At 33.4% G+C, this 27836-nt stretch overlaps 1 protein-coding gene across 1 annotated transcript in view; it reads right to left on the bottom strand.

The window, feature by feature from the left end:
• Positions 1–27836, bottom strand: part of LOC129948590 (progestin and adipoQ receptor family member 4) — a gene marked incomplete at its 5' end in the record, with an annotated part of 85769 nt that overhangs the window by 35918 nt on the left and 22015 nt on the right. The window contains one exon of the mRNA XM_056059747.1: positions 4799–5014. Coding sequence (XP_055915722.1) covers positions 4799–5014 — 216 coding nt within the window. The remainder of the gene's footprint in view (positions 1–4798; positions 5015–27836) is intronic.

Raw genomic sequence — 27836 nt, 5'->3', positions numbered from 1 at the left:
TTTGAAGTACGCGAAATTGGAAAAAGAAGCTGAATTTTCTATACAAAATAAGTCAAATATATTAAAAATTGGCCTTAGAATTAATGAAAAGTAAGCCAGAAACTTAAGGAGAAATTAGAACAGAATATATGTTTATACATACTTTTGTATGTATTTTTTAAAGAATGTATTAAACTTAGTAAAATTTGTAATTATTTCTTTTAAGAAGTCCGGTAGAATTGTGTCGACTGTGGATCCAATATTAGTTTTCAATGCTTCAAGAGCTTCTGCTATGTCGGCGATAAGTCGTTTGGACCACTTTTAGAATTTCCAAAGCTTGATATATTTTGAAATAAATTGATGTAACCAAATTTTGTCGATGTTTATAGCTGGATTAATTTTTGGAAAGAAAAAATATCGGTATGGCTCGATAACTGGTTCCTCATTTCAAAATAAGTAAAGACCGACCAACAAACCGTTAATATAAATAAATGGAATGCTTATTGTCGAAACCTTCATCACTTAACACAATTCTTCTGTAAAATGCTAAATGAACTTTATTAACTTATTTTAGCTAACACTCACAATGATTCCCAATGTTACTTAACTCTCTTAAGCCAAATTCGAATCCAGGTGCTAATGGCATCCCTGCCATAATATTAAAAAGATATTCTAAGTCTCTTTGTGCACCGTTGCTTACAATTTTTGAACTCTCTTTGTCATCTGGGATATTTTTAGATGATTGGAAATCTTCTTTCCTAATCCCCATTTTTAAATCGGGTTCTAAAAATAATATTAAAAATTATAGGGAGATTTGCAAGTTGTCCGCAATTCCGAAGCTTTTTGAATGTTTAGTCAAAAACAAACTTGATTTTCTTGTGAAAGAACATATAAATAGTGCTCAACATGGCTTTCTTTCGGGTAGGCCAACTATAACAAACTTGACATGTTTCTCATCGTTTGTTGTTGATGCTATCGAAATTAGAGGTCAAGTTGATACCATATATACTGATTTCAGCAAAGCTTTTGACTCGGTAAATCACAGCATGTTGCTTCTTTAACTAGATGCTTTTGCAATCCATTCAGTCTTACTCAAATGAACTTCTTCATTTCTAACTGGCAAGGTTCAAAAAGTAAAGACTCAGGAATATACTTCAAGATCAATCAAGTGTACGTCTGGTGTTCCTCAGGATAGTCACCTTGGCCCATTGTTATTTATATTATTCATTGATGATATTGTCAACTATGTCAACTTTAGCAAATGTCTTATATATGCTGATGTTGTCAAATTATTTTCAAAAGTAACTTGTGCAGATGACTGTCTCGAGCTGCAAATGGATCTGGATAATTTATTTCACTGGTGTAACTTAAACGGTTTAAATCTAAATATAAAAAAGTGCTTCATAATTTCCATCTCTCTTACTTATGAGATTATCTATTCTCCTTCCAAGCCTCTTCAGAGAACATTAAAAGTGAAAGATTTGAGGGTTCTTTTTGACTCTAAATTTTCATTCTCTCTTCATATTGATGCGATTGTTGCTAAAGCTAACTCAATGGTAGGGCTCATTAAAAGGAATTCCGTTGATTTTTCTGACCAATACACCCTTGTATCATTATATAATTCTCTGGTCAGGCCAAATCTTGAATACGCGGATGTTATCTGGAACCCTTGTAAACAAAATTTATCAGATAGAATACAGAGAGTTCAGAATAGCTTTACAAAATATGTATTTTACAAAATGCGCTGGAATTTCTATCCTTGTTCCCAAGCTAGGCAAAGCTTTTTAGGATTGCAATCTCTGAAAACCAGAAGAACAACTCACGATATAGTTTTTGCGCGGGATATTCTTTGCTGCCACATAAAATGTCCAGAATTACTCTCTTTTATATGTATATATGCTCCAACGAGGCCATTGAGGGAAAGATCTCTTCTTTTTGAGTCCAGACATAGAACGAACCAATTTCAAGGTCAATTAGAGAGTTCAATAAAATTTATGATTATGCTAACATATATCTCTCCAGAGAAAAATTTAAGAATGTATTATACTATTTATTCTTAAGATATTAAGTATTTGTTATTTATTGTTAAGTACATTTATAATATTTATTTTTTACTGAAATGTAATCTGTTAAGCTTTAAATCTCGTAGATGAAATAATAAATAAATTCAAATTAGAAAAAAAAATGCACACACATTAAAAAGATAATGAAAAACTAAAATTAACATGTTTAAACTTATTCAGAGCGTTAGAAAAATATGCAATGACATAAGGTAACATTTGAGGAAATAGCAAAGTTAGGTCAATCATTCCATGTTCATGATGTTCATCATAGTTAAGATTCGCCATACTTGACAGTAACTTGGAAATTAAGGGGTTTACTGATTTAAAATTGAAAGAACAACAATGTTTTTGTCTGAAGTGGTGCCAATAAAATTTTAATATAATATTATTTATTAATAAAAACATCGATATTAACCATCAGTTCTATAAAATATGTACTTTTTTCGATGCAGAACAAATATGTAAGTTTTCCTAAAGTTTTGGTAGAATTAAGGCTTTGAAGAATAAAGTAAATATATAAGAAAACATAATCATCATCATCATCATCCTCTCGACGACCGAACCGGGATCCTTTCCTGGCATCATACAACAAGTCTCTTCATTTATCCCGATCATAAACCGAAGCACGCCATCAGTTGCGAACCCCAAGGCTTCGGGGCTCCTGGTCTACGTCATCTTTCCATTGAAAACATGGTCTGCCACGCTGCTTTCCACCATACCATAAAATATACTACAAAGGACTTTCCGAGCTGGTTCCTCTTTGCTCATATGATCTAGCTTCGAGGAAGATTACACACAGTTCATGATTGTGGCGTCTCCGGAAGCGTCCTTCCTCACCTTAAGGGGCAACAATTATCCGCAATACTTTCCTCTTAAACGCGTCTAAGAGGTAGGAGTGCTTTTTACGAAAAACCCAGGTGTTGGAGCCATACATAAGTACTGGCAGAATTATCGTCCCGCACAGGAGCAGTTTAGAAGTTATAGTAAGGTTTCTGGATTAAAAAAGCTTTTAAAGACTGAAGTAGGCTCTGTTGACTTTGTGCAATTGCCCTCGTATTTCTTTTTCTGTGTTGCTATCGGCTGCTACTATTGACCCAAAGTATTAGAAGAATTGCACTGCTTCAAATTCATACTCCTCTACCTTGACTGTTTGACCAATTGTTGTGGTTGTGGATTCAGGGAGAACCAATCTATCATATGAATTAAATAATTAGCCAAGAGGTCCCGAAAGAATTGCATATGATAACAAACAATTGTTAATATACTTTTGTTTCGAAAAATCCATATTAAAAAATCATAACGTTAAAATTTTGAGAACTTGTAAATCTTATAACTTTTCATGGCTGACCGTTTCTACTCATAAAGAATTTATCTGTTTTCATTTATGTATGTTTCTAGTGGAATTATTTATAATATTTATTTATGAACATAAAACCAAGGCCATCATATTTGTTCTTATTTGGTCACCATATTTAATGTTAACATCTTGATTTATGTTAACTGCTTTCTGTCATTAATCATCTTTATATGACGGTATTGAATAATGTTTGTTTCTCGTCGAAATTGGCTTTTTGTTAATTCTTAATAATAATTAAATTCATTAATTATATTTTCAATATTCAATTTCATAACGATTTAACCAGAAAATCATTTAATGTAACAAACTACATTACACCCGCAATCGAAATTAATGTTCTCTTGCATTAAATGGATATTAGGCCTCTTATAACGTTATAATTATAATCTGTACGTTTATCACACTCATTATAACCTTTAATTTCTCATTAAATATCAAATCAACTCATGTTTTTATCTACTCGCACACATCCGCAAACAAGCAACCAGACCAGAAAAAATCCTTAATGAGAATGTGTTACTCTGAGTGATAGGTCCCTGTTCCTGCTTCAATATCCTTACATAAAGGGCAGACTACATACATCCAAGTACATGGACATTCCACCTCTTTTATGTATTTTTTGATTCAAATCACATTCGAGTTCGTTAGTGCCACACAACCTATCTCCCAGGACAACCAACAACTTTTCTCTGCTCTTGGCTCCATATTAATTGTAATTCATTGGAATTTTTCGCTCACTGTAAGGACATGCTATATCCTTGTAAGCCATGATGGACATCGAAAGCGCACCAGAATCACCATCATCATCATCATCGAGGAGGAAAGGTTGTTTATATGTCCGAGTTATAGTTTGAATTTTCCCAATAATGAATATATTAATTGGATGATTGAGTTATTCCTTTCCTTGACTGGCATTCGAAAGCAGTCCACCATATCGAAGTCCAATCAGACCTTCAGAAGTTAGTTACCAACGTCAGCTCTCCAATTCTTGGTTTAATGAAATTGAATTTAATATTTCATCACCATCTATGATGTAATTGAATTTTTGATTAATATTTCCTTGCGCAAAATTTGATCTATTTCTAACAAAAATTCATTATTTAGCTTGAATTTCAAATGATTTATATCCTTTTTTAGTTGTTTTTGAGCAAACTGGTATAAAGAGAAACAAAAATGTAACATTATTTGCCTTACGTGACTCACTGTACCAACTGACTCAATTTTTCGTCCTTAAATCGGGTATTTCCGTAGCGTTATTTTTATAGTCAACACACTATATACGCTAACACACACTATCTAAATTAAGTCCTTTAAAAGTAGGACAACGTTATCTTTAGTCCTCTTATAATATTCTATATAAATAAGTTAGGTTAGGTCTATATGAAATGTTTGTACTTACCAAAACTTTGGCTGACCCAAATCCCGACCATATCCAATTTCAGCAAACGATAATAGACATCCTCACCCTTCTCGATGTTCATAAACAGGTGGTAGACAAAACTTCCGCACCAAGGAGCAAGCGAGCCGAAAACATGGCAGAATGATAAAAACCGATATCCATTCTCCCAAGGCATTAGGCCCGGAACCACTGCTAGGATGTAGAAAATAGGTATTGCTGAAAATATAAAAAGAAGAAGATTTTATTAGATTATGCACAACTAAAGGCGCTATGAAGTGATGTAGAAGACTTTATTGTATATGAGTTTTTCTTTTTGTTGTCCATATTTTTGGAAAGAGGAGAGTGAATGTTTTCCTTTTTTTCTGAGAAGAAAATTAGGTTCAGGAATTCTTCCGGAGACGAATGGAAGATTTTATTTAGAGACAAAATTATCATTTAAACGTTGTATTGGGAATTGTCACAGAAAATTCCAAAAGCTTACCGAGATAACCCAAAAAGATTTTTGGTTGCGTTTCTTATTCCTACCCCTACTTAAAGTATCAGAATCTATTAAATTGCCTGAATTAAATAGATTAGGCAATTGGATTTTGGGGTATTTGTTTCTTCAAGTTCAAAAAGAAGAATACAATATCATTTAATGGAATTAGTTATTAAGGCAGGCGAAATTCTTTTTTTAACAACAGAAACAAAGAATCCAGTGGATTGAAGAAGGAAGAAAATCCTTGTGGTTTAATCGAAATAATGTTTTTTTATGGTAATTGAAATGTTTACTGGTAATTGATATTTTAACCTGTGTAACTTTAAGTGTTGTGTCCATTTCGATTATGTTAAGTCGAATACAGAAGTCAATTGTTTATGACCTTATGACTAAAAACAAAAAAAAAAACAAAATAATAATAATAAAAGACTAATACAATTTCTTGAAAGGTCTTAAGCATAATTTGAGAAATATATATTTTGAATCCTTAAAAATAATGCAGTTACTAAATGGCCGATAGAAAGTAAGTTCCTACAGTCCATTGCCATTGCCATTGAGTTTTTAATCCTAAAATTTAATTTAGATAGGTTGAATTCGCAAAAAAAAGTTTTAATAAAAAAATTAGTCGATCGGTGTTATAATAACAAAGCTCAACAATAAGATAAAGTTCTCATTTTTGGGACGCATACATTTTTACTAGGCCGGAATTACGACAAAATATTTCTTTATTCAAATGACGAAGTTACTGTGCTAAATAATTGAGAGAAAAAAATAATCCACACAAGAAAGCATATTTTGTATGTTTATTATACAACCTTTCGTTTTTAAGCGTGATCTCTTTAAAATAGTAAAACTATGACACACTCTAATATTCAACCAATCTTAAAAATTTAAGTAATCTTGGAATGAAGATACAAACATTTTCATAAAACAATTTCTTGTGTCTAGATTTGAGAAGATTAAAAACTGACTTTCTTTTGTTAAATTTGTACATGTTGATGTATGCTTTTGCAATATTTTTAAGTAAAGGCACCGCAGTACTACAAAAATATTTTTTTTAGAAAACGTTCAATTCAAACCATGTTTTCATTTAGTACATACGTGATTGAAACGTCAAACGTCACAGTAACAAAAAATTGCAAATCTCTTTAAAAAAATATTAAATTTATTAATTTAAATGAAAGTATTTTTAAATTGTAATTTGATTAAATTAAATTTACAACTAATCGCACTATCAAAGAAACAAAATTTGCAAGGAACTTCACAGGAATTTTTAAGCACCAAAAAGAAAAACTCCTTTGCAAACATGACCGTCGCAAATATGTCTTCTTTGTTTTTATAATTTCCAGGCACTCAAGGGGTACCCTTTATATGTTTATATTTAAACACAGTGCAAGCGTTAGGAAAATAGGGAAGGATTTAAAAAGAGATACCGGTGCACATTGGTCTTAAAGTTCTGAACATCAAAATGGGAAGGAAAAAAAGAGTTGGCTAAAGCATTCCACATTCTCGATGTGCGGTTTAAGAAAGAATCTCTATACTGATGAGTATTCCTGGAGGTGCGAATATTACGGCTGAATTGTTTAAGGGGTGGAATGCAACTGGCTAATTCGACAGAACATTGTTTGTAAAAATATCTATAAAACAACGAAGGGCATGAAACATTGCGGCGGTGTCCAAGCGATGTAAATGTTTCGATTATAGTTCTGTCGCCTATCATTTTTAAAGCCCTTTTTGAATTCTATTCAAGAGATTTAAACTTGTTTTGGGGGCCCTGCCCAGATATGCGAATTATATTCAAGCTTTGGACGGATGAAGGCTTTGTAAATTACAGCCAGATCAGAAGGGGTGAAAACATTTCTGGCACCGTCGGAGAAATCCTAAGCACCTGGCCGCATTTTTGGCAATATCAAATATATGATCGTTCCATAAAAGGTGATCTGTGATACACATACCAAGTACTGACAGTTGATTAGTTTCTTGGATGCAAGTGCCACTAATAGATAGTGGCATCGGGGGTGTGTTACGCTTTAACGGCAGGAGACAGCATTGAGTCTTTGAAGCATTAAATTCTACACGGTTTTTGATTCCCCATTGTACAATGCTGTCAAGATCAGAATTAAATGAGCTTATCATACGCTGCCGTTGAAGTTCCATTTCCGAAGGACAAGGATGTGAATCTATAAACGAGTATGAGAAGCTGAGTGTTCTGTCGTCAGCTAAACAGGTTAAGGGATTAGAAGTGGCAGACATAAGATCATTTATGAATATAAGAAAGTGTGTCGGAGACAAAATGGAGCCCTGGGGAACACCAGCATTTATTTTATGAATTTCAGACTTGAAACCATCCAAAACAACTTGTATTAAACGGTTAGAAAGGTAATTTCTAATCCAACGAAGAAGAGATCCATCAATACCAAAAGCACGCATTTTCGATAAGAGAGTTTGGTGCCAAACTCTATCAAATGCTTTTGAAATATGAAGTGCAATAATCTTACTTTCTCTAAAACGATGCAAGGATTTGTTCCAGTGGACCTATTGCTACAAAACCATACTGCCGGCAATTAAGAAGCTTCCGTTCTTCGAGATATTTCTTGAGCTGATAATTAATCAGTGCTTCCATGACCTTGGAAGGAAGGGACGTGAGTGCTATTGGAAGATAGTTAGAGGGAGAGGAAGATTCGTCTTTTTTAGGGACAGGCTGGACAAATGCTATTTTCCATCCCCTCGGAAAGAGACCTGTGGAGTAGGAAAGATGGAAAAGCTTACGCAGTGGTTTTGACAGCGAGAACACCTCTTTAGAACAATTGGGGAGATACTATCCGGGCCAGCGGATTTGTGTATGTCAAGGTCTTTCAGTACTCTTTCAATTGCACGAGTGCGAAAGAAGATTCGTCCCATAGAACTATTTACGCTCTCAAGAACAGGACTACTTATGACACTTTCCAGTAGCTTCGAATTAACAGCAAACTGTGCTGCAAGCAAATTGGATTTATCAATCGAGCTTACATAGGGAGTGTCATTGTGGACGAGCGTTGGAACTGAAGTTGACGTGGTGTTTCATACCTTTTTTACAAATGACCGCACCTTAAATAAAATAAAATCACTGCAAACATTAAACGAGACTCTTTTGAATTAAATTGGACATCTTAAAAATAAAAACAATGGTATGGAAACAAAATGGAGCTGAAATTGAGCATGTATAGCTCTGAGAACAGAAGAGCACCAGGTCCTGATCGAATCGGTAACGAATTTTACAAAAATGCTCCTATCGAGCCCATGCTTGACGCCTTCAATTTCATATTCAGAACCAGTATGGTGCCTTATGAATTTAAAGATGCTGTAGTGTACCCGATTTATAAAAAAGGTAATATTAATTTGGCGTGTAACTACAGGGGTATTTCGTTCATGAACTCAACAGCAAACATTTTCTCTGCAATTCTACTTAATGGAATAAACGAATGCATAGAAAGAAACTAAGTATTGAGCGAGTATCAAGCAGGTTTTTGTAAAGGCTACTCAACGATAGACAACATTTTCATTCACCATTGCCCACCATTTTCTGAAACAAAATAAAACATTGTACATGTTTTTTGTCGACTTTAAAACAGCTTTTGACTATATTGATCGCAATGCATTGTTCTACAAACTGTCACAGAAAGGATTGTCTGTTAAAAGTCGTCAGAAATATGTACCAAAATACTCGACAATCGGTGTGGGATGTCAAAAGCATGTCGAAATGGTTTAACACAACATCAGGAGTGAAGCAAGGCTGTCTTCTGAGTGCACTATTGTTTTCACAATAGTCTTATTGTTAAACTTGAAGGCTTGCAATAAATTTAGAAAAATTAAAAATTATGATCATTCGCAACAGGCAAACAAAATTGGGAAACGGCGAAAAATGGGTTTTAGATGGTAAATCTATTGAAACAGTCACACAATACAAATACCTTGGTGTTATACTGCAATCAAACATGAAGTTTTCTTTCCACCTTGAGAAAAAACTGATTTCTGCTAAAAAGCTTATAGGTTTTTCCTGTAATGATATAATCGGGAACAATGAAATTAAGACCTCCGCAAAATACAAGGTCTTTGAATCAATTATGCGCTCTGTCATGTGCTATAGTTGCTAAACTTGGGGTTACCGTTCATATGAAGAAGCTGAAAAACTTCTACGATATCTACCAAATTACGTTCTTTCGCTAGAAACAGGTTTACCTTCATTATACCACTACACTCTTAAGCTAAATTTTGATTATATCCTTAAAACTCTTGGAGCACCAATGCACAGAATACCCAATATTTGCATGCAAGATTGTGACTTCTTTAATGCGCTAGAATGTTTGAAAATGGGACTGATCTAGTACTAAATATATTAGTTTCTGCCTTTCCTCCGAGTCCAGTCAAATCCTCATTAATGGTTACACAAGTTTGGGTAGTTTCAAATTTTTTATATGTTGTTTGGGTTGGTAAGTTGTTGAAAAATCCAAGTTTTCTAATTCCCACCACCACGCCATCTTAAAAAAACTGCTGAATTTCTGGACTTTTTCCTGCGTTTTCATATTGTTTTCTAAAGTATTGGTTTGAGATAAACAAAACTAGCTTCTTGAAACAATATTAAATTACCTAGAATTTGAGACCAGATCGACATTTCTAGCTCTAATAGTTCTCGTGATAGAGCTCTTTGAATTTTGAGAATTCTTCTCAAAAATGTGAAAAGTACTGATTTTTGGTCGGTTTTTGCTTGATACCAAGTAAATGGTTAATCCTACGCCAATGTTTGATATATTTGTAATATTTTGGAAAGTCCTTTTAATAATTCTGTAACTTCAGCTAGATAGCTACCAGCTGCGTTTGGCAGAATCCCTCGAAAAGGGTTTTACAATTTAACTATGTATTTCCCCATAAAGCATTGAGAATTTTTGATTACAGGTGTTTTTGTTTTTGAAACTAAAGAGCTTCTGTTTCTGGCGATTCTATAGGAATACACCCATGGGACGAAATGAGAGTAAATATCTTTTGTTTTTGTTTTGTTTTATCCTGAAAAGAATTTCATGTGAAGCTTTGGCCTGCTCTGTCCCAGTCTATTAATTTATAACCCGCTTCTATTCTAATAGCTACTATTGGTATTATTTTAAGCGCTCCCGTAGATGTTCTGCAACATTTATTATTGGCTATATCAATACTGTCCAAGCTTTTCTTTGTAGTCCATCAGCCACCCTATAATTTGTCCAATTGAATTATATCGATCTACTTTATTATAGTTACGAGAGCTCTTAGAAAGCGACATAAGTATAGCTTTCTTCTAATGCGGTCCGAAGAATGTTCATTCTTCAGACTTTCTAAAGCTGATTATTATACCCTTTGCGATTTTGTCATCCCCTGGTGTTTCTCGATTCTTGAGATATCATCTACAAGTTGTTTGCAAACGTTTTTTTTGAAGGGGAAGTCATTTAAGCTAAAAGTCAATTTATTTCTAATAACGTTGTCTAAAAAAGTGATATCTTCGCTAAACTTTCCCCAAGTTTTAAAAAAAAGTTTACTATTTTTCTGTATATGTTCTGACGAAGCAAGAAATAGTAATTTAAATGTTAGGGACGTTCGAAAAAATCTATAAAAACGAAGAACTAAATAAACCATTCAATGATTTATTTTCTAAATATTCTCAACCGAAATCTTATTGATCGAAATTTCTCAATCGTTTTTTTAATGATTATTAGACTTTTTGAAAGTAACAAGAGATTTAATTTTTGAGACAAAACCATAAAATCTACTTTTTCAAGTAAATAATTAATAATTTCGGTGCATCATCAAAAATATAAGTGTTCACTATTTTTACTTGCGACATAACAAAATTTCGAACTCGAGATTTTAATTAAACATGATATTACGATGGTAGAGAAGTCGAAAAAAGTGGGTCCCGATATTTCGTCCTGTCTGTTTTGTCTGTCTGTCCACGCTCCTAAAGCCTAAACTATTAGGTTGATTGAGTTCAAACTAGGAAGTGAAGGTTTTTAACAGATTCGCGTTAGGCTTTTTTTTAATTTTGTTATAAATATAAAAGCAAATATACAATTTTTTTGATTAAAAAACATCATTAACAATATTTGATTATCAAAAATGCAATTTTTTTTTGGATTTTAACTGCATACCAAAAATATTTTTAGAACAAAATTGAAAAATTTTATACGTACAAAATTAATTTAAAAATAAAAAACCGTTCTAACGATTTTCAAAAAAAAAAATTAAAAAATTAAGGGTTTTTTGAACTATAAAATAGTATTTAAATTTTTAAAGGAAAAAACTTATTTTTCAATTAAAATTTTGAATCCTAAAAATTTTTAACTTTCTATAGGAAGTTATTGTAATGGGTCCGCTTTGTCAAATAGAAAATTTTGACATTTCTCGAAGTTTTAAGGTCCCTAGAGTCGAAATAAAATATATTTTAAAAAGATATCTGTGCGTGCGGGTTTACGTACGTTCGAACGTCCGTACGTTCGCGAGGTTTTTTTTGTCGTCCATAGATCAAGAACCAGAAGAGATATCGATTTCAAATAAATTTTGTTATACAAATAATAAGGCAGAAAGATGCAGAAAGAGCTCTCAAGAAAATTGCGTTTGTGGTTTTTTTATCAAAGCAGTTTGAAAAAAAGGTGACAATTTTGGTTAACCCTAAATATTTTACGAATCAAAAACGATAGGACTTCAAATAAATTTTATATAATATACTGTAACGTGATATCAAAGAAGTATATTTTTGAAAAAAAATCAATTAACGGTTTTTTCTATAAATCAAAAAAACTGAAGAAAGAAACTTTGTCACCTCCAAAATTTTTCGCCAAAACTATGTTTTTTTTCATCTCCAAAACATTTTGTGCAACGAAGAATAATGTTTTTGACATCTGATAAAATTTTGCGAAAAATCGAATTGACAGTTTTTTTTACAACAAATAAAAACCTAAAAAAAATGTATAAAAGTTGGTAAAAAATGATTTTCGACTCAAATATCTTTTCAAAAATTTTTAATATTGGCTTCAAACTTATTTTTTCTTATAAGAAATATTGTTTTCAATATTCGCTAAAATTTTGGAAAAAATCGAATTGACAGTTTTTTTACAAAAAATAAAACTGTAAAAAAAAAACAATACTAAAACTTGGTAAAAATTTACTTTCGGCTCAAATAGCTTTTCAAAAATTAAAAATATTGGCTTCAAACTTATTTTATTTCACAGAAAATATTAATTTCGATATCCAGTAATTTTTATATAAAAATCCAACACTCCGTTTTTTCATAAAAAATAAAATCTGCAAAAAATAGTACGCAAATTTGGTAAAAATTGAAACTTTTAAGCAAGACAAATCGACAAACGGGATGAGAAGTTATCAGTGTGGGTTACATCCAAGCTTCTTGTTTTCATCCTAAATTTGACCGTCCGTCACACTGAAGTGACTATATAACCAAATACTATTATTTTTGAATTTAGTTTCAAAACTGAAATACATAAAACCGTGCATACTGTAACTTTGTTTTAGCAACAAATTTAAAACTCGATCATGTTCAATATGACGTTGTAGGTAAGGTATCTCTTAAGTTGAATAAATTTATAAACTAGGTTTTGACTTTCAACTGCACCGACCTACCTTCACACACGAAATAGGTATTTCAGGTTTACTTCTATATTTGAAAGACATAAGGACATTAAGTCCTTAACTTTGAACTAAGCATTTGCTGCCAATGCCACCATCATCATGCATCACGCATCATGCATCATCATCATCATAGAACGTCGCTAGAGAACTATTAAGTCAAAAATGCTTGCTTTCCAACAAACGTGAAAGTTTTCAGCAAACAACATTCTTCAAAGCATCAATCAAAGCTCGTGTGTCTGTAGAGAGCACTTTATAGTTGTTGAAGTTTTTGTCCTTAACCCACCGTGTGACGACTATACGAACGACGAGGACGACGACGACGTCGCATGACACAGTAGATACATTAAGTGAAATATCTGAGACTTAAATTCGCCACCAACTCATAAAATTTATAATAGGTCACATTTTGGTACCTATGTAGCTCTAAGTTTAGGTATACCTAAATATACAAAAGCCTAATATCTATACATCTCGCCTCTCATTCAAAATGGTGCCATACACAAAATGTGTTTCTGTTTATTTCGAATGTGGCATAACAGCCAAAATCTGCAAACCGCTATCGTTCGTCAAATATTTACAAGAAGGATATGAGCAGTAGATAGATACGTATACATACATGTATCTTAAATTTTAAGTCCTTTTCAAGGTAAATTGTTAAATTTTTATGGCACGACCTTGTCTTGTCGAGACGACCTCATATTAGAAATACAGGGTGTATTTAAATCAAAATATATAGAACTCAAAGGTCTGTAGAGCCCTGTAATCTTAATCTTAATCTTTCTTAAGAAAAGAAAAATTTAAATAAAAAAAAAACCTATTCCGTTAAACATAAATGTGGGAATTTAAAAAACTGTCAAAATTTGTTGTTAACAAGTTAAATGGTAACTTTACTTACGCCACCTGCTGGACATATTCCGTTTTTTTTAAAATAATATTTCGATCCTAAGTCTGACGTTGGCTTTGTTTTTGAAAATACGTATTTTTTCCTTGAAATTAATTTCCTTAAAATGTCTAAATTTAAGTTAAACAAAATGTATTTAATTATTTTTGTTCGATGTTTCAAAAATTGTGTTTTCAATAGAGACTCAATATTTCCATTGAACTTTAGAGATACTTACGTTTTCAACACCCTGTCAATTCTTTTTGGTATGAGACCAAATTTTCCCGAGACAAGCACAAAGTTTCTTATCATTTTTTAAATATAATATATTCTATTTGTTATGAAAGCTTAAGAAAAGTGAAATTGTTTGCTTCGTCTTAATTTTATATGAAACGTTCAATTTAATTTTATTATCAAATTAAGCTTTTTTTAAAAGATTAAGAGTATGGTGATATATTTTATATGACATTAAAATATAATGATTATACAATTTTGCAAGATTCAAGAATATACCATATTTTAAATAAAATACATTTTTGAAGATAAATACAGAGTTTTAATGCAAAGAAGGGCTTTTTATATATATCAAATTTTAATTTTTTGATTTAAAAGAATTTAAGAAAATTTTGAAGTTTATTGAAAATCTTCAGATTTGAGATTAAAAGCTAATTTTAATTAAAAACAAAAGAGGCTGGGATGTGAACCACATTGATAACTTTTCATCCCTGTTGTCGATTTGCCTTGTTGAAAACTTTAATAAAATATTCATAACAATATTTTGAGTGAGCAAAATAATTTTAAGTCAATATCTTTTTTTGTTCTCCTAATACTTGACTCAGAAACCATTTCTTATCAGTTTTTTTATTTTATTTTTTTGTAGATTTTCCTGTTTTTTTTAAAAAGTTGTCACTTTTTTCTTAAAGATTAACTAAAAATTACCAAAATATTTTACATATGATGAATAAATTTAAAAATGAAATCATTTTGAAATCAATACCTTCATTTATTCACGAGATATCAAGAATCGAATTGAAGATTTTAATTTTTATTAAAAAAACTGACTTTAATTTTTGTAAAAAATTTACTGAATATTGCAACAATATTTTGTATAAGATGAAAATAGTTTAAAGTCAATATCTTTAATTTTTGAAAAGATATTTGAGTCGAAAATCAGTTTTTACTAAGTTTTTTTTTTTTTTTTTTTTATCCGATGGAAATCTTCAAAAGACACTCGGTAAGAATCGGTAGCGAGTAGTGTGGGACTCTTACCGCACTAAAACCACCGGTGAATCAGGACCAATCTATGAAAGATCGACAAATGATTTTTATTTCTTAATTTTTAAATCGCATTGGGGGAAGTTTAAGGTTATAACACTTTCCCGTAGCTTTTAGCCCATCAGCTCATGAGGCTTGGTTCTTCTTAATCTCCGAACATTGTCTCGTACATTTAATACGGTCTCCATTTCAGAGTTAGTATGACTTTGCAGTCGCTGATTGTGTGATAAGGCGTGTTTCTTAACCACTTCTGTAACCATTTCAATTTGAAGGTCACGATGTAGATCGCTATTTCTTATATACCAAAGGGCATTTATTATTCCACGAAGGACCTTGCTTGGAATTTTTGGATGGGTTCAGCATTTGTTTTCTTTGTACAGCCCCATAGTTGGATGCCATATGTCCAAACGGGTTTCAATACTTGCTTGTATAACATCAGTTTGTTCTGGATACATAGGTCAGAGTTCTTTCCTATAAACCAGAACATTTTTCTGTACTTCAAGTTTAGTTCTTCTCTTTTCTTTTTGATGTGTTCTTTCCATTTAAGCTTTGCATCCAAATTCATTCCAAGGTATTTGGCGGTATTGGAGTAAGGTACTTCTGTACTGTTTATAAAAATTGGAACATTGTTTATGTTTTTGTTTGTAAAGTTTATATGCGTCGATTTTGTTTCGTTTAATTTGATACGCCATTTGTGCGTCCAATCACTAACTTTATCGACTGCATTTTGCAATTTTTGTGTAGCCTTCGTAACGGATTTATCTGGCACCAATATTGCAGTATCATCAGCAAAGGTGGCCATGATAGATATAGGGTTGGTCCTAGGAAACTTCCTTGTGGTACACCGGCTTCAATTTTCTTAAGTTCCGAGTAATTTTGGCCGTACCGTACTCTAAAGAGTCGGTTCGTAACGTAGGATTTCAGTATTTCGTAGTACTGCCTGGGGAAGTCCCTATGCAGTTTGTACTCAAGTCCCAAGTGCCAAACCTTGTCAAAAGCTTGAGCAACATCTAAGAATACAGACGAGCATACTTGTTTTTCTTCAAGTGCCTTTTCCACAACATCTGTAATTCGATGCACTTGGTCTATCGTGGAATGTTTATTTCTAAATCCAAACTGATGGCTCGGAATTAGTCTTCTTTCTTCAATTATTTTGCTAAGCCTTTTCAGTAGCAGTTTTTCAAAAACTTTTGCCATGATTGGTATAAGCGATATTGGTCTGTAAGATGTAACTTCTGTTGGTGGCTTACCTTGTTTAGCTATAACAATGACTTCCTCAATTTTCCAATGATGTGGCACATATCTTAGTTTAAGGCATGCGTTTATTATAAATTGGAGTTTCTTGAAGGCTATAAGAGGCATTTCTTTCAGAACCTGAGCAGTTATAAGATCGTACCCTGGTGATTTTTTGTTTGACAACTTATGTTGATACATGCTTCTTACTTCTTTGAGCGTGACAAAAGGTATTTCACATTCGTCGTTTCTGTCAACAAACTGTAAGGGATCTGTAGCTGTGCTTGCTGGGAATGGCTTGAAAACATTCGCGAGATGTTCAGCAAAGAGATCAGCCTTTTGTTTCGGGTTTCCGATCCATTTACCATCTTGAGATTTTTTTGGTGGGTTTTGTGTCTGAGGTCTTTTTAGGCGCTTTTTTTGGAGTATTCTGTAGAAGCATCCGTCGTCAGACTTTTCAGGAATCTACTTAGTGAATCATTTTTAAACTCACAGATTCTTTTTTTTAATTCCTTGTTAAGACGGTTAAAAACTACCTTATCATCTGGGAATCTCGTGGATTGCCATTTTCTTCTAGCTCTTCTTTTTTCCAATATCAACTCCTTTATTTCGATAGGATATTTTATTTCTTTTTCTCTCGAATTCGAAATAGTTGGAGTACTTTCTTCTGCAGCCTGCTGCACATCAGCAATAAATTGTTCTACTTCATGATCAATTTGTTCAATAGTTTGCATAGGGGATCTTGGGTTTATAAAATTTTCAAGTTTGTCTCTGAATTCGTTCCAGTTTGTTCTGTTATTCACGAGCTTAGGATTACTTTTTTCTATTATTTCTGTTTCGCTCAGTGGTGAAATCACTGGAGTATGATCTGATAATAAATCGTAATTACCTTCGACACTTATATGATTTCGTTTAATACCTTTAACTACGAAAAAGTCAATAAGGTCTGGTATTTTGTTAGTATCAGATGGCCAATATGTTGGCGAACCAGAAGAATAAAATTCGCAGTTGTATTTTCGGCCTGCTTGGTATAGCCGTTTTCCTTTTGTTGTTATGAGTCTAGATCCCCATTGGGTGTGTTTAGCATTGAAGTCGCCACCAACAAGGAAGTTATGTCCTAACAAATGTAGGAGTTCTGCATAGTCTTCATCAGTTGGAGAGCGCCTCGGAGGGCAGTATATAGCTGCTATTTTGAATTCTTTCTTTTTTATACCAATACTAATTGTTGTTACTTCCATGTTTTCTTTAGTAAACTTTGGTTCTTCATAGTGTGTTAAGCACTTTTTTATAAGTATTGCTGATCCTCCCCTAGCTTTGTCAGCTGGGTGCGGAGCGTGATAACATGTATAGTTTGGTAATTTATTATCAAGACTTTGTTCAATAGCGAGGTGGGTTTCGGACACCAAACAAATGTCTATATGCTCTATGTCTAAAAAGATGTTTAGTTCTGATACATGCTGCAAAAGACCGTTTGCATTCCATGTTGCGATTTTGAGTGTTCTGTCCATCATTGTTTTTAAAGAGCGACTTCTTCGCTTAGCTGTTTTATGTTTAAATCTTGTTGGTCAATCCTTTTCAGGATGAGTTCCAGCATTTCTTTTATAGAAGTTTCCTCATTCTTCCGCACATTTTTTACAATCTGGGAATAGGATTTTTTGTAAAAAAAAACTGTCAATTCGATTTTAAATATATTATTCTTCGTTTCGTAAAATTATTTTTGTTCGAATAGTATTCGAGTTGACAATTAATTTTTTACTTTTTTTTTATTTACAAAAATTAAACGGATGCAGAAAGAAATATTATAACAATTAAGCTGGTAATTTTTTTACTACATCAATTTAAACAAAAAATATCAACACTTTAATGGACGTGCGTCGTTTTTAGGAATTGGGACTGTCTTACGGCACATTATGGTGTATTTTGTATTTAGATCTACACCTACATCCATAAAAAGTTCACCTCACACGAAAACTGAAGCTATTCATTCACAACGTCTTAGATACAATTGGTGCTTGAACAACGACGACGCACATTTCTCAATCCATGGGTATAATTATAAACAAAATTGTCGAATTTGGGGTTCTGAGAATCGGCAAGTAATGGAAGAAAAAGACATCAACAAAAAGTCACTATTTGGTACGCTCTTTGGTCTCAAGTTGTGATTGGACCTTACTTCTTCGAAAACGACGATGGAACGACTATCACAGTTAATTTGGAGCGTTATGATTATATGATAACCGACCGAATACAATTGTTTTCCCTTCATTAAGAGCGAGTCATCGTAAATTCGGAGCGTTATGATTACATGATAACCGACTTTTTTCCCTGCTATTGAAGAAATACACCAAGATGGTGCAACATGTTTAACAATTCGATAGAATTGGACACGTAATATCTCGTCAATATTTAAGATATCAACTGGCCACAAAAATCAAACAATTTGACACCGTTGGACTTTTTTTTGTGAGGCTACGTGAAAGACCGTGTTCGTGCAGATAAACTTTTAACTCTTGATAACTTAAAAACCAACATTCGTCAAGTTATGACCGAAATACCCACTGATATGTGTCAAAAATTGGTCGAAAATCACCTAAAAAGAAATCGATGCTTTTTCAACGTCTAGTTTCGTAAACCTTAATCTGTAAAAAGTGTATTCATTCACAATGTCTTAGATACGTCGAATGAGTGCTTGAACAACAGACGGTGGATAGACAAAATGTTCTTCAGCGAACGCGACATATGGGTGTATTAATAAACAAAATTGTCGTATTTGGGGCTCTCGTTTTGGTGCGCTCTGTGGTCCGAAGGTGTGACCTTACTCTTAACCAAAATCTGTGACTTCAAAACCCATAGTGGTTTCCATGAAATCAGACTTCTAATAGCTGTTCCAATTTCCCGAGCGCTACCCGATCCCAACCATCGTACTTCACTAAAATCTAAGATAACAATCTCATACCGCATGAAATCTATCTCTCTTATTAAAGGAAGATGGTGCTGTATGGTTTTTCGCTTCTTGCAGAAAAGATCGTTTTCACATTCCAAACACCAATTTTTGTCTGGATACAATAGCTAAAAGTCGTCAACGTACGATCAGTACTTATCACATAGTTACGAATCCCCATTACCAAGAGACAGCTAGGACCTCTGCACATACCATACAATTTTAACTTAGTTATGTAACATAAATAATTACCAACGACCACCACGTAGAGGTAAAGTAAGCACTTTGTTTTGTCTGAAAGTCCTTCTGGTGGCCTATGCCAAATTACAATTTTTTTGACACTTATAATAGAAAAAAATATCATGAAAAAAAAATGTAATATGTGTTTTATTAACGTTTAATTTTGAAAACGCAAAATGCATAAATGGATGGAAATGCTCTTATTAATATCTTATACATTAGAATTTCGTATTTTCAATGAACCAATTGTAAGGTTAAGGCATTTACTCTCTTTTACTGCAAGGTAATGTTGATTTTCTAAAACAAATCTATCCACATTTTCTAGATGATTGTCCACAAGTGGTAGTCTTTGCTTTATTTTCTTAAGGCCTAATGTTGGTCGAACATCACGACTCCTGTATTAACGGAAAAAAAGTGGTGTGCTCAGAACCTATATGTATTGCAGAATTTGTGTCTGTGAAAAAGTTTAATATCAAATTGATGAGCCAATTCGGAAAATTCAATTGGAGGAGTTTAAAAATTAGACAAAAAAGAGCCAAAGCGAATCGAATGTTTTTTCAAGGTCAATATCCAAGCACACTGTAAACGTTTTACTCCTAAGATTGTAAACTACTTTATCTTGGATATGAAAAAATGCACGATCAGTGGAGTTGCCTTTTTTGAAACCAAATTGGTTTCTGGGAATGTTGTTTTCATCTTTACAGAACCTGTTTAAGGGATTATCCAGCACCCGTTCAAAAAGCTTACCTATGTTTGAGAGAAGCGAGATCGGTCAAAAGCTATCAACTTATTGACTTGCTTTTTTCTTTGATATTGGTAAGTTCTTTGCCTGTTTCCATGATGTCAGAAAGTAACCTTATTATTGTACTGGTTAAAAACAATTAGTAACACAGTGTCCAGGGAGAACGGGCATATTTTTAAAATAAAATTTGAAATGTTGTCATTACCTGATGACTTTTTGCTATTCAACGATGATCTATAAATATTGACAATGTTTGGAGAAGTCAACGGTAATAGTCCAGGAGAACAAGCGATTGTTATTTGATGAAAATGTTGTCAAAGTTTCAGAATTGGTTTCTCTAAACAAATTTACGGTGAAGATCACTTTTCTATCTATTGCTATTTCGAAATAATTGGTGGGGTAAAGTCTTTAAATGCACTTAACTTAGACTGAGGGTCGACAAATTCTCGCTCTTCTTTAAAACCATAAGGTGAAGGCGTAATTTTACTCACTCTGGATTTAAAGAGTTCCATACAAATTTTACTTATGCACTGAATTTTTGACTGGAGCTCACAGTATTCAGTATTCACGATATTGAGATAACGATGGTAAAGTCTTTTGAGTTGTCTAAGTCATAATTAACGTAGATCAATAAGTTTCCTTGAAAGTCCTGAAATACATTTAAATTTATGGTTATTCGTGTTTATTAGTTGAGATTGAGCATCAACACTGGACATTATTATTAAAAAAATCAGTTTTTGTAAATTTAATATATTTATAAGCTCGAGTCTTCTTTCATTTGATATTATTGAATTAACATTCCTCGAAATAAGTTTAAGTTTTGTTGAAGGAATTACACTACAATTCAAGGAACAAATTCAATATAGGAAAACATTTTTTCTTCCTTGGTTTCGGATTTTGGTAATGAGATTAGTAAATGGAATGTTAAACAAATTTTTTGATTCATTCAAAATTCATTAATTTTGAGTGTTTGTGTTAAGAGATACCGTTGGCACCGGGGCTTGTTCGGAGCTATTTCTTTTTTGAACATCAGGGATGTGTGGCGCTTTAAACGAAACTCTTGCTTGTGAAGCAAATATAACATCAGTATAATAAAGTTGTTAATAGAAGCTTTTACGAAATCTCTTGCCTTGCTAGAGAGTACCAAACAGACCAATTTTTGAAAAAATAAGACTTTTACCTTTCACCGTTCAATTGTCTCAACGAGGGGACCAGATACAAATTCTTGCCGAATTCATTTCTTTGAAAAGGCATCTGCTTTGAGTTATAGAGGTTGATTTACAAAAGTTATATGCACAAATGTTATTGACATAAAACCTTAAAGTTTAACTGCCAGAGTATTCTATAAAAATGTAATAGATAGCAATGAAACTAGTCTTATTCCTAACCGGAAGCGGTCAAGAATCAGTCAACTGCTGAACTCGGGGTAATCAGAAGATTATTCTAGATTCTTTGCATGTGCCTTGCGGTTTAGTTTTATTTTGTTGTAAGCTTAGTTTTAGTCCTAGTCTATAAGTTATTATCAGCCAGTAAAGAGCAAAGCAGCTTTAGTTGTTGGGAGCAAGCAATTAAAATCAAAGCAATATATTTCTAGATAAAGAAACCGTTATACTATGAATTTGAATTATACAAAATGTAAACAATTTAATAACTTCCTTAGACATATCTTAAGTCGAGCAAAGCTGAATATTATTGCAACTGAAAACTGATTGAATATGTCTCAATAAAAAAAAACTAAAATCTCAATTTGGTCAGTTACGAAGAATATTACAAATTTATCTAAATTTTCAACCTCAAAATAATAGCCAATAAACTTTATTTGTTTTTTTCTTATAATTCCCACTTGAAATTATTGTAATCATTCAAATTGTGAGCAATTTTGGCATTTTTTTAAATTTCAAGAGAATTTATTTTTGTATACATAATCAAGTAATAAAATCCTAGAATGAAACAAATGTTCCTATTTTGATACATTAAACATATTAAAAATCCTAATAATTATTAGTTTTCGACTTAAACATCTTCGAAACAAACAAAAATATTGACTTGCATAGAATTTTAATTCAAACAAAACAAACTTATTAATCCGTTAGGTTTTCAGAAATGTAAAAATAATTCTTGAAACAGAAAATATTATCGCAGTTTTAAATTTATACTTTTTAAGTTGATCGCACTATCCATTTAATTTCAGCTTGTAGAAATACTAATCAGTTTAATGTACAAGGTATTTATATCAACGGAATTGAATCAACTTCTTGTGAATACATTTTTTGTTGAATTAAAACTTCTAGTTGTTGATTTAATTCAAATAACTTTTTCACATCCCTCCAAACTTCTCATTTTCTTGTTTCAATTTTAAATAAGTTTATGCAAAGTTAAAAATACAATCCCACAAAAATAATCAAATTACTAAATTTTAAAAATAAATTGAAGTCCCAAGGTAAGTAAGTACTTGTATATCCCTTAAGGCCAAAAATTTAAGTTTCATTCTATTCAGCCTTCAGAATAAATGAAATTAACTTAAGATAAAAGTCCAAGGATGATTTAAAATAGATAACCAAAGTTGAAAAAACCAACACAAAAAAAAAACAAGAAGAGGAAGATAGGTAAGACAATAGGTCTCCTCTTCATCCTTCTCCTCTCATACCTTATAAAGGTGGTCACATGGTTCGAGATCTTTTATTAACTTTCATCCATTTCCAAGTAGATAGATATACTCATAGGAGGTATAAAGGTACTTTTCCGGTGGATTTAGTTTCTTATTCAGCTTTTCTATGAGCTCTCAAGTGGATAAAGTACTTCACATTCAAGGGGTCGACTGTCTTTTACTTGCTTTTTTTTTGATAGACGATAAGACTTTTAATATAGAAGGAGGAATCCAAATACCTTAACTAAAGAACATAATACTACAAAATTATCTTAGACTAAAGTTACTCATTCAAGGTTGATCCTTAAATTTAAAAAAAATGTGCGTTTTTTAAATCTTAAATTTTCATTCGATTGAATATTTTTCTTACAAAGGCCACAAAGAAGTCTAGAATCTCAGCAAGCACCAGATAAGAACACAAAAACATGGAGAACTGGAAATGTCAACTTTGAAGACATTCCAAAAACATTGTTAAGCTAAGGATATATTAAGTACCAACAACTTGTCTTTGTGTTTTGTCGCTGGATGAATAATGAAGATTGATTAGGTATATCAGTGGTGACAGTGACACGACACTTTAGTTTAATGTCAACAAAATTCTAGTATCGAAAATTTGTGTACCATCAAAACCACAGCCATCACATCAAGAAGATAAAGGCAGGTAATTACGTTTACCTTTGTTTGGATTTTTCTTTTTTTCGTGAAAAGAGCTTTGAAATCAAAAATGCCAAAGGATAATGCATAAAGTATGTGCAGAGTTTTGGTTAGTTAGATTTTATTAGCATTTGGAAGCTGTAAGGGATGATGATTAATGAGATTTTCCATTGTCCTGAGATGAGCAACAGCTAGTCTGATGTCTATTTTTCTTTTCAAGACATGCAGGTACGATGTGTGTAAAGGCTAATTCATTTTTTTCAAATTTGTCCGTGTATATTATATATGAAGGAAGATGGATAGGTTTTTGGAACCTTTTCTACCATTCAAAACTTATAACTGGAATTGAAATCAGCAGAGTTTGGTACTTTTTGGAACCTTAATTTTGTTAAAGTTTTTAAATAATGAACAAATTTTCACCAAAATTGATTTAACAAAAAATGCACAGAATATTTAAAATCTAATGATTTACTTTGTTTTTTCTATTGAAAATGCAGCTTATAATAAAATTACGAAAAGCGTTGATATTAATTTCTTGGAATTATTGATTCCATTTCAAGTATATCAATTTTTAGAAGAAAAATGTTCCTATAGGTTCCATAAAGCATCACCGTTGCTTTGTGAATACCTTGTTTTGAGAAATGTGATTTTTAAAAGCTTTGAACGTAATTTTTAGATAGAATTTAAATAAAAGAAGGAAGGGTTATGGTAGTGTCATTTAGCTTTGTCCCGAATTTAGTTGGAATTACAATTTACATGCAAAATACTCTGGTGGGAGATGAATAAGCGTGGGATTTATAGGATTGAACAAAAATGCGTAGGTAGTTAGCTGCTAGCTCGTGCCAGTATTTTAAGACAGGAATCTATTGAAATCCATGATTGATTTTAGGAACCAACGTCAAACAAATAGTTGATCCAGTTATTTCATCTTAAAGAAATAAACCGGTGCGAGCTTGTAATTGGTATTTAAACGCACGTTGTAGACACTCGACTTTTAAAACCGTTCAGTTAAAAACAGAAAAATGTTTTCATTTCTTAAAATTTAAAGAGTGAAAGAAATAATTATGATTTAATAACATTTAAAAAAAGAAGCACCAGATTTGTCCACCCGTAAAAACAAAACTTTCAGGCTTTAGTATTTTCGTTTTTTCATTTTTTTGTTTTCTTTCTTTGGTTTTTTTATTATTATTTTTTTCTTTAAGCACAATGACTATACTTAAGTTTTATAAAAAAAGGTATGCAAGCTGGATAGTTCTTAAAACCCTTGATTAGTAGCAGTATTGTAGTAAATAGTAAAATGTTTTTTATTTCCAACTTTATATCAAGAAGTTAACATTTTTAAATAAGATTTTAACCGAAATTATAAAAACTTTCAACCTCAACTCGGAGTCGATAACCACAACTTTATGAGCGTTAACTTCAATTTTCGGTTGTTATTCTGTACTTAATAGACAGACTGACAAATTAAGTGTAAACATTTGAGTCTACATATTCGTAGTGTGTCGAAAATAATGCTGCCATTGTCCAAGTCCATCAATTCTACGGAGGCGTTGTCAAGAATTGGGAATCGCTTATACCACATTAGGGCGTGTTTTGTGAAACTATCTTGGTTTACTCCTATACAAGATCAAGTTGACTCAAGAAGTCAATCCGTTGGACCAGTTGAAGCAAACGTACGTACTCCAAATGGGCTCTAAAGAAGATACGGCGAGATGATGAATGTCATTGCAAAATCATTTTCAGCAACGATGCTCATTTTTGGCTCAATGGTGTTCTTCAATATAAGAAAAATATGCTTCCGGTCTAATTAAAATCAACATTTTCTTTATGATTCACCTTACATACTTACTTTAGGTGGCGCTACAGTCCGGGGCAGAACTGGTCCTTAACCAACATGCGTTTCCAGCCAGCTTCATCCCTAGCTAGCAAGCCAAGTTGGTTGAAGTCTTCACCCACCTGCGTGCGTCACCTATATGTCGCGGTCTTCCTCTACTTCGCAGTCCCACGGGATTGGATTCGGAGACCTTCCGGGCTGGAGCGTTGATATCCATTCGCTCTACCTGACCTCTACATGGCCATCTAAGCCATTGGACTTAAATTCTGTTTACTAGGAAATGTGACTGGACAGCCCGTACAGTTTGTCGTTATTTATCTTCTATTCTGCATCTATGCATACGGGACCAAAAATCTCCCGAAGCATTTTTCTCTCGAAGCATCCTAAGACGCTTTCATCTTTTTTTTTTACAGGGTCCAAGGCTCAGCGCCATAAATGAGAACCGAGATGATGAGTGCCTTGTAGATGATGATTTTAGATGCTCAAAAGAGAACTTAACTACTCAATTGCCTCCTTAAATGAAAGAAGCAGCGATTTGTAATAGTTATTCTCCATTTGATTTCAGCGCTGGTATCGTTGTCTGAGTTTATAAGTTAAAGCTGTCCATGGTGACGTTTTTGTCAAAGACGTCGTTGTTCAATGTCCTTTTTTGATTACAGCATATACTTGGTCTTTCCCTCATTGAACACTAAACCCATCTTCTTCGCTTCCGTCGCAATGCTCAAAAACGCTCCACTGACATCACGCTTTGATCTCCCAATTATGTCAATATCATCTGCGTATCCGAGTTATTGGATGGACCTTTGGAAGTTTGTGCCTTTAGTGTTGATGGTTGAGTTTTGCACAATTCTTTCCAGAACTTTGTTGAAGAAATCGCATGACAGTGCATCGCCTTGTCTTAAACTTTTTTTGACATCAAATGCATTAGTGAGATTTTTTCCAACCTTGATAGAACAGCGTGCATTCTCCATCGTCATTTTGCACAAACGGATAAGTTTGACAGGGATGCCAAAACTAGACATTGTTCTGTGAAGCTCTTCCCTATAGATGCTGTCACAGCTTTAAAATCGATAAGGAGATAGTGGGTATCTTTTTGAAGTACCTGGGTTTTTTCCAAGATCTGCCGTAGTGTGAACATTTGGTCTGTGGACTTTCCTGGTCTGAAGCCACACTGATAAGGACCTATCAAGAACCTATATTGTTAAGGAGACTGTTACTTCTGTAGTTGGCGTAATTTGGAGGGTCTACTTTCTTATGTATCGGGCAAACTATGCTGAGATTCCACTCATCGGGGGTGCGATGCCGTCAGCTCTAGCAGCTTTGTTTGACTGAAGTTTAGATATAGCTATCTTCACTATCCCTATCGACCTCGGGAAGCGGAATTGTTGATCTATGTCGCCTAGGTTGAGTGGTTCTATCTCCCTTACAGCGTAATTTGGTTCGTCATCGCCATTATATAATTCGGAGAAGTGGTCTTTCCATACTTTCAACATAGCCTGTGGTTCTACTACGATGATCGTCCTTTTTTTCATCTAAGTAGCCGGTGTTCCTCTCTCCTCTTCTGCTCGTAGAGCTCACGAGCAACTCTAGTCCTTTTGTGCAGCGCTGTTTTGTATGCCTCTTGTTTCGCTGCGTGCGCTTGCCGGCATTCGTCATTAAACCAGGGGTTTCGCTGTGGTGGCGGTGTGAAATTTAGTACTTCAGAGGCGAAATCTCTGATGTTTTCAATGCTTAATGCAGGCTGCATAGGAGTCCTTAAGAGGTTACTAGGGACTCGAGCGAAAAAGGACATAGCGGTCGTTGCTTTCACGGTACTCCTAGTTTTGGCTTGGACAGGGATATCCGTAGCCGTACCTTGGCTTTAATGAGGTAGTGGTCCGAGTCAATGTTGGCCCCTCGCAATGTTCCGCTATCATGTATACTGGAAAATTGTCGTGCAATGTGGTCAATCTGGTTGACAGTTAATTGATAAGGAGATTTTCATGTCGCCTTGTGGATATCAAGTACTAGCTACCAGAAAGTTTACCCCCGCAATCGTAATCGATGAGCCCTGATCCGTTGTCGAAGCTGTTGCCTCCCGATTGTGCCACCAAAGATGTCTTCTCTTCCTAGCTTGAATATGTCTTTGGTGTCTTCATCTTTCTCCTCTGTTGGGGCATGCGCGCATATTAGGCTTATGTTGGCGAATTAAGATTTGATGTGGATTGTCGTGATGCTCTCGCTCTCGCTGTTTAAAGACAAGACTTTTTGCCTGAGTCTAATTCCAACAACAAATCTGAACCCAAATACACGCTGTCTTTGTTTTCGGTCGCCGTACTATACATCGAAGTCTTTTAGTCTGCGTTTGCCCGGTCCATTCCATCGCTGCACGTAGTATGTTAAATGACCTAACATTCCACGTACAGATCCGAAGTTTATTGTTTATTGTCCTTATTTTGTTTGCTTGGGTTGTCATTTTGGCAAC

This window comes from Eupeodes corollae, chromosome 1 (assembly GCF_945859685.1).
Source record: "Eupeodes corollae chromosome 1, idEupCoro1.1, whole genome shotgun sequence".
NCBI lineage: Eukaryota > Metazoa > Arthropoda > Insecta > Diptera > Syrphidae > Eupeodes > Eupeodes corollae.
This window is presented reverse-complemented; position numbering and strand designations above follow the sequence as displayed.